The 8,026-nt window shown below is 46.6% G+C and overlaps 1 protein-coding gene across 1 annotated transcript; it reads right to left on the bottom strand.

Annotated features, from left to right (window-relative positions):
• Window positions 1–4,053: 4,053 nt before the first annotated feature.
• On the bottom strand, window positions 4,054–7,259 carry LOC139829908 (uncharacterized). Its single transcript, XM_051343360.2, has 4 exons — window positions 7,009–7,259; window positions 5,581–5,659; window positions 5,416–5,505; window positions 4,054–4,847 (listed from the first exon to the last, which is right to left on the bottom strand). The coding sequence occupies exons 1-4, from the start codon at window positions 7,167–7,169 to the stop codon at window positions 4,305–4,307; spliced, it is 873 nt and encodes a 290-aa protein (XP_051199320.2). The 5' UTR covers window positions 7,170–7,259; the 3' UTR covers window positions 4,054–4,304.
• Between the last annotated feature and the right edge of the window lie 767 nt (window positions 7,260–8,026).

The raw sequence follows: 8,026 nt of genomic DNA, 5'->3' as shown, positions 1-8,026 counted from the left end.
GTGGTTTTATGCTAACAACTCTAGTGCACGTTGCAGAAGTTGTGTGTATTGTTATCTTCATGATATTAATATATTTTCTTTGTCGAAAAATTGGTGCCTCTAGTGATTAATGTGAGAAATGTGTGACTGCTGACAAATGAAGTTCTGATACAAATTCTGCCAGGATAAAGGTGTCGCGGTCTCGCGGACGCTGCCCCAATGCAGTTTCAATCTGTTCATGGCTGTCTCTCGAGAACCGTCATCAAACTTCTGGGAGAAAAGAATTGGCCGCCAGAGCTATTGCAAGAATGAGAAGAATGTGGTTGGATTGTTGGAACAAAATGCACGAAGCTTTGACAGATAAAGCACTCATCTGGAGCAGCTGGTCTCACTCGCTAACGAGGACCTCTGACACTGGAAGCTAGCACATGTAGGAAGAAGAACAGCGGGCCTAGTAGAGGAGTAGTTTCTTTGATCTAGTTGTAGCGGGAGTGGGTGGCTGGTCCATATTGCTTTGTCTGTAAATAAAAAATACATTTCTGTGTCTTGACGAAAAATGACAAGTTTGAAAAAAAACGTTTAATTCAACTTTCTATCTTTCTCAATACTGTGTTTTGGTTGCCGGTCCTTGAAAAAAAAAATGTTTAATTCAACTTTTCTATCTGTCTCCACACTGGAAATTGTGTTCTTGGTCAGTCACTTGGGGCACGTTTGGTTGCCCTGGGCTGAATTCTTGCATGACTGTGCCAGTAAGATGGGAGCCATTGCGCGTCACGAATGGACCATGAGCCATTTTTAGCGGATCGTTTGATAGCCTATGCGGCCTTTTGCGCGCCGGAGAAGGAACCTATGCTCCATCGTTTCGTTGCCCGTTTCCAGCCCATCTTGCACGCAGGAAAACATGAATCAGCTGTTTGGTTGCTGAAATCACAGTTCCATATCCTTACCACAATTCAAATAAGATGAGATTACCATGTCATGGCATATTACATAAGATCATAGACCACTCAGAAGAACACGATCCTCACGATCACCACAATGAGGAAGACGATGATGTAATCTTTGACTCGGCTGGGACGTACCTCCGGCGGTGCTCCTTGTAGAGCATGTACTTCCTCCGGCGGCAGTGGCACTGCATCATCGATGGTCTGATCTTCCAGGAGCTCCTCTTCCAGGAAGGTGAGGTACTCTTGTTGTGCCTCCTCCAATGTTGCATATCCTCAGTAGCTGTTGTTGGAGTAGCCATTGACCTGATCTTGACAGACTCTCCATAAGCTGTAGATTCCTCGAACCTGCCCGCGAAACAGCACATACCACTAGCATGGCATAAGAAGAAGTTAGCGATCACAATGAAGCAATTCAGAAAAGAGCAATTGAACAAGACAAGTGTTGACAACAAATCTTAAACTAACAGGGGCATGCATGATCATTCCAAAAGTCGATCAGAAGTTCATCCTACACTACCATGGTGTCGTCCTACCACCACAACAAAAGTGGGTGTCTGATCCTAACACCGCAAAGTTCACCATCACCTGAGGGGTTAGTATATACCACCTCATCATACTTACAAAAGGGGGCCATCAAATGTTTGTCATCCTAGCTACTGCCAGAATATACATCATCATCATCATCATCATCATCATCACCATATCCATGCATGCATCCCGGAACCACCCCCTCAAGGGCACCACTACACCTTGTTGTGGTACTTGCCAAGGTAGTTCCTCAGCCAGAGGATGCGGTGTGGCTCGGTCATGCCGACGAAGCTGAATCCCTGGGCCTTGTGGTCGACGAGGTGGCTGAGGGCGGCCATCAGATCATCCTCGGCGAAGCCAAGCATGTCCATGGCCGCATTGCACAGGTCAGGGTGCATGTCTGTGGGCTTGTTGTTCCTAATGGCCTGTGCGACGTCCTTCACAGTAACAGTAATGTTGGTGAAGGCCACCATCTCGTTGTCGACGAAGGCACCTATCTTCCTCTTGCCGGCGGTTGGCTTCTCAGGCGCGTCGCCGGGCTTGTCAGCATCGAGGTTGACCGTGTTGGACTCCTGGGTGTCAGCATTTTCAGGTGCAGGATTTGCTGCAGCCGAGCCCAGGGGCTCAGTGGATCCCATGGCGTACTTTCCGGTGGCGAGGCCGAATGAGAAGATGGTATGCATCTCGTCGTAGTTGACGACGGGCACATTCAGGAACTCTGCGTCCTTTGGGTGATCCTACGATACGAAGGGACAGTGATGTTAGTTCCGCTCGTGGCTGATCACAAAAGTTAGTGAGGAGGACTGAATTAGTGAGGTGCTCACCGCGACGTGCCCGCAGTAGTGCTCACCCTCAAGGACGATGCATTTGGTGTCCTCGCACCACTGAGCACCGCTTAGATCGCGGAGCCTGCTAATGGTGAGCCACCTCTGCCTCCACTTTCTCAGGTGGTTGTACACCTAAGTGGAGCAGACGGTCACACCACAGTGGTTAGCTAGGCTCTTCGCCACATAATTGAGATGGACTTCCTTGAATCCTTTGTCAGTTCTCACTCTGCCCTAGATCAAGCTGCACATCTTCTCCAACACGGAAGATGGACATGAATGGAAGCCATTTCATGGTGGCATTCATTTCCTGCCCGGTCTTCAAGGCCCTCTCCGCTTCCCTGCGGTTCTTGTTCTTCTTAGTGGTGGCCAGCCTAGCCGCCAACTCTTCCGCTACCTGAGCCACTAGGTTAGACACAGGCAGAGGGGTGACCTTGGACTCATATGTGGGCTGTGAATCGGGAAATTACGAAGGGATCTGAGAGTCCCCAACGCAGACAAGCGCCTGGCTAAAGTCATCGCAGAAAGAGTCCTACACACATCGTAGTACAACCTAAATCAGACCAGCAGTTCATTGCAACTATAAATAGCACAAACCATACCAACAATCATCCTAAATCAGACAAGCAGTTTATTGCAACGGTGAATAGGGAAAGTGCATAAGTGAATAGCACAAATCATTGCAAGATAATGGTAGGTGAGCACATTTTGGACTAACCCCTGCTACAAGAACAAACCCTAGGCTAGATCATGGCAGTAGCATATGGAAATGTCGAATCGTAGCTAGATCATGATAGGTCACGACAATCCGAACTAACCCCTGCTACAAGACCAAACCCTAGGCAAGATCTGACTACTCCTAACCTAGATCTAAACATTACCGCGGTACGGGGATAAGGGATGGCTTATAGTCATCGCCGGAGGGGAAGATGCGCTGGACCAGGAAGTAGATGAAGCAGCCCAGATGTACTCGCCGCCGCCGCCACCGCCGCTGCAACCATCGTCGACCGGAGATGCGTGCGCCTCTTACTGTCTTGCCGACGGGAGGAGGAGCTCGAAATTTGGGGGGACAGTGGAGGAGGGGGTAGAAATAGGCCATGGGGCGCGGCGGGAGGTGACGGAATCCTTCCCGCCCCCATTTTCGCTTTTCACCGATGCGCGCCACAGCTCCCATCATCTCCATTCTCGTCTCCGCCCGTGCGCCGAAGATTTCATTTTGCATCAGCGAGCGTGGAGATTTGCCTACACTGCTGAAAACTGCCGAACCGGGCGTTCCTCCAGGACTGGTCCGACACTGCTTTGAGAAACGGTTCATGCAAGAAGGCGGTTCGGCCCAGGCAACCAAACGGGCCGGAAAATTACTGGCCGATGCGAGGCAAGGGAATGCAGGCAACCAAACGCGCCCTTGGCGCTGCGAAAGTCAGAACCGGAAACTCCGGTGATGGCCGGAGCAAGGTTCTGCATCTTCTACAAAAAATAATCGCCTGCGTCATGTTCCCACTTCAGCCCTCAGGTTGCCTACTTTACCAACAACAATGGCGGCTCATCGGACCCCCAGGCGCACGAAAGGCAGCGATGTCTCGGCGTTGGGCAGCGGCACTACCCACAGCAATGCTCCATTTCACATGGTCTTTTTCTGGTGTGCATTACTTGGAAAATAGTTTAACATGGCCTCAGTTGTGCTGCCGGTGTGGAAAAATTACTAGTTTGCTGCAACTTAACTAGTTGAAACAGGCATTGAGGGGCAATCAACCTCCATTAGAAAGACAAGATCATCGGTAAAATATAGGTTTGATAGGGTGAGACGCATATTCATTATAAGTAGTGAACCTACTGCATTGAGTTCCACATGATTAGTGATGTTGACAATGAGAAGAGATGAACAAGCCAGCAGCAACAATTAGATCTAGAGTACAATACGCAGGAGAAGATAAAGAGCTATAACCATCCATCAGCATCGGCAAGTTCAGGAATTGGATCAGAGTGGATGGCCATGTCTGCTCCACGGATTCTATCAGTATGCATATCAGGTCCCTCCGTGTGGCCCCTTCGCAGCATCAGTAGGACAAGCCAGTACTGGAATTGGTGGCAGTTGATCAGAGTGACTCCTGCGCCACCCTGTGTTGTTCTGAGAATCCAGGGGACCAGGAGCAAAGGCAGATGCAGGAGCATGCGGGTTGGAAAACAGTGACAGTCGAGGGGAACTCCGCTCAACGAAATCTATCAGTTCCGTTGCCGTTGCATTCTCTTCTTCAGCCATCTTCTTCATCTGCTCCTTCATTGTCGCCAAATTAGCGTTAGCCGTTGTGTTTTGTTCGTTCCACATTCTCACTATCTGATCTACCATTTGCAACACCTGACCATGCAAAGACTCTATTTCTACCCTTGTCTTGTCATGAAATTCTGCAATCTCCTTAGAAGTTTGTTCCTTCAGTTCTGTACATTGTCTGACCAAATCTGCCCTCAACTTCTTAGTATCGGATAGAGATTTTTCCATGTACTCAGCCATCGCAGTTTCCCAATGTCTATTCATCTCATGAATCTTAGACTTGTAATGGGCTTTTAATTCCTGCAACCGTGGGTTGTTTGAGAAAAAATTGTGAGATGTAATAAGCAATTCAGCATGCATCATTAAAGAAACCTCTTTGACAATATAGATAATGACCTTACTTTTTAATTTCCATTGATTCACGTGTAAGTAATCAACACTTCCAATTATTAGACGTCTGACCACTGATGAAAAAACAGGACAGCTATATGACTCGACTACATGAGCATGTATCAACACAAGCAGGTCAATCGATTCCATTAATGCTGTGTATGGTTATCTCTGACAGTGTGTGTATTATCTGTCTGCTACCTATACCACATCAGATTGTTGGTCAGGTGAATGAAGAGAAAATAAAAAAGACAACCCAGCATGTAATGTGAGGGCAAGCATTTGATGGTTTAGATATAAGAGAAACAACCATTGTCTCTACTGTTTTGATGGGTTTTCTCTAACATTGGTAAGTTACATATATTTATTTATTTTAACTGGAAAAATTTATGTTGTTCCTATCGATCAAGATGCCTAAAAAGCAATGATTCATAATTTGGCACTTATATACAAGTACACCAGAAGCAAAAGACATAACCTCTAAGCGGCAGCAACCGTCCCACAGATTTCCTGGTGCGTAGAGGTTTATAATAAGCTTGTCTTCAAATTGTTCACCGCACTGAGGGCACTGGGAAAAAAATAGGGATAAGTTCCAGTTTAAACTCAAGTACGGCATGTATACACAAAAATTCATGCATGGTACCTTCGCAGTGTCATCGCCGCAACGATCCAGCCATTTCACTAGGCACGACCTGCCATACACATGTCCGCAAGGAATGCAACTGTGGCAGATAGGAGATGATCAATGGTAAAAGAAAATCACCAGCCCCATAGTTCAGAGTTCAGACACAACAAGTGCACACACGGATCTTTTATGAAAAAATAAACATAGTTATGCCTCAAAAAAGAAATAAAAATATTGGTTGGTATCATCATAAGATGCGATAAGCACCTCCATCAACAGCCTCCACTTTGCTACCACCCACTGCCACCTCCTTGGCACCTCTAAAACTGCAACCTCTCTTATCCTTTTGTGATCACCACTCCTACTGATAATCACCCGAAAACTTCTACGTAGTTGATATTGTGACGAAAGGAATTGGTAACCAATTTATTAGTGCTTATGTTATGGATAACTTGTAACCTAGTGAATGGTTGCACAATTAAATGTAAGTCTTAACTTTTACTAAAAAACAACCTGCCTCTAACGGGGACACAAGAAAAAATGCAAATAAATAAAATAAAATGCCGGGAACATTGGCCGCAAAGTTGGTGCATTGGAAAAAAAATCTTCACCAGACCTTTGAATTTGTGACCAGAAATTGAGACAGAAAGCATTACTGCTGTGCAGATAGCCCATAGCCTAGTGAAGGTTGCAAAATTAAATACAAGTCCTAACAATATTAAACCTCAACCCATTTCTTACCAGGAAACAAGCAGCTCTCACTTATAAATAGAGGATTGGTAACACACTAACACTGGCAGCAATTGGTGCATTGTAAAAGACACTGCACTATTTGTTGTTTCTCTCTCTCTCTCTCTGAATTCACTGACGAAATGAAAGCTAACGAGAGACGGATGCTTTTTTCGCGCAGTGTAAAACATTACTGCTTTTCTGTTCTTCCTTGCTATTTATTCAGAGATTTGGACTTGGTGTTTTACCCCAGCAGGATAGTGTCATCTAATGATCGGGGCGTGCACCGTGGCCCTCCTATGATGATGGATCGCACAGACTGCGTCCTCGCCCGCCTAGATGATAACAGAATGTAACTGAAAAATCGCTACCTGAACCAAAAAATGTCTAAACAAATTAACCCCAATGGGTTCAGACTTCAGACTACTAATAACTGAACTAACTGAAGTAAATGGATGCATCAGGGTCTGATCAACACTACTGTACATTCTACGATGAACAATTTCCAGCCACATCATGGGGAGATACTAATTGCGTACCAATTAACTAGGAACCTAACACGCACACGCGCGCACTAAGAAATCGCACATATTTTCTCGGTGAATAGCGCGGGCATAAGCAGGCCATATTCTAAACTTGAGCACAAGATATGGAGCAGCTAACTCAGCGGTAAACACCAAGGGCAAACGTAAACACAGACGAGACAGTCTCCCTCACCAGATGCGGTGGTCGCCGTTGCAGGTCCAAGGCTCCATACAGACCGGGCAGGTGGGCGCCGGCGGCGGCATGGTCACTGCGCCGTCTCCGCCTCCAGCCGCCGCGACCTCCATCTCCGTGGTGGCCGGAACTCCCGAATCGGAGGGGATTGGAGCAGACATTGGTGAGAGATTTGGCAGGGGAGTGGGACTGACCGAAGTCCACAGCGGAGTAAATGGCGAACGGCTTTGGTTGGTTACTTGGTTCCTCGGGTATCGCGCCAAAATGACGAAGCCGTGGGCTGAGGGCCTCAGGCCCAGCTATAGGCATTCGCGTGTGTTTTCAAAAGGTCCTACTTAATGTTGCAGCTTTTTAATTTAGACGATTTCCGAAGAACATGTTCATTAGTTCCTCGTGTTAGAGATTTTGTACTAATCTAACATATAATCTTACTATTAAATTGCAACAGGTGACCGCCTGGTGTCACAAACGGGCCAAAACGTGTTATTTCTAGGCCCAACATAATCTATATCTCTACTAATAAGTTACGGATCGGTGGTGTTGGTAGGTCAAAAAAACCAAACAAAGTTTCGTCCGTCAAAAAAACCACATCAATCTGCCGTCGGGTTGCAACCGGTTTTTTCTAACCCATCGTTAAAAAACCGCACGTCGTAGGTTGCGATGCCTTGGTGGGTTTCCTTTATCCCCGTCACAATCCGATACGACTACCAATCAACGTGGTGATCAACACGCAACACGTGGCGATATAAAAGGAAGGAAACGAACAAACGCGAAAGAAGATCAACTCCGCTAAACCTTCGTATCTGTACGTCTAGGTTTCCTTCGTACTCGCCACCGCCGCCACGAATTGATTCGTCCTTATGGGAGATGTCGCCTCCGTTGTTACAAAACGAGTAGAATAAGAGTCCTACTCCTACTTAGCTAGAGAAATCCTAGCTATCCTGAAGACCAACGGCCTCAAATCCTAGCGTTCTCTGTTCTGTATTATCAGATATATAGGAGCTCCCCTGTTAATGGA

Source organism: Lolium perenne, chromosome 7 (genome assembly GCF_019359855.2).
Source record: "Lolium perenne isolate Kyuss_39 chromosome 7, Kyuss_2.0, whole genome shotgun sequence".
In the NCBI taxonomy this organism is placed as follows: domain Eukaryota; kingdom Viridiplantae; phylum Streptophyta; class Magnoliopsida; order Poales; family Poaceae; genus Lolium; species Lolium perenne.
Note: the sequence above shows the minus strand (reverse complement) of the source record. Positions and strands in the feature narration are given on the sequence as shown.

Bases quoted from the DNA above. Each gene is read 5' to 3' on its own strand.
- LOC139829908 (XM_051343360.2), bottom strand. From the start codon at position 7,169: ATGTCTGCTCCAATCCCCTCCGATTCGGGAGTTCCGGCCACCACGGAG. The intron at 5,660-7,008 runs GTGAGGGAGACT...TATCTGCCACAG, and splicing joins AACGGCGACCACCGCATCTG to TTGCATTCCTTGCGGACATG. The intron at 4,848-5,415 runs GTTATGTCTTTT...CCACGGTTGCAG, and splicing joins ACGGTTGCTGCCGCTTAGAG to GAATTAAAAGCCCATTACAA.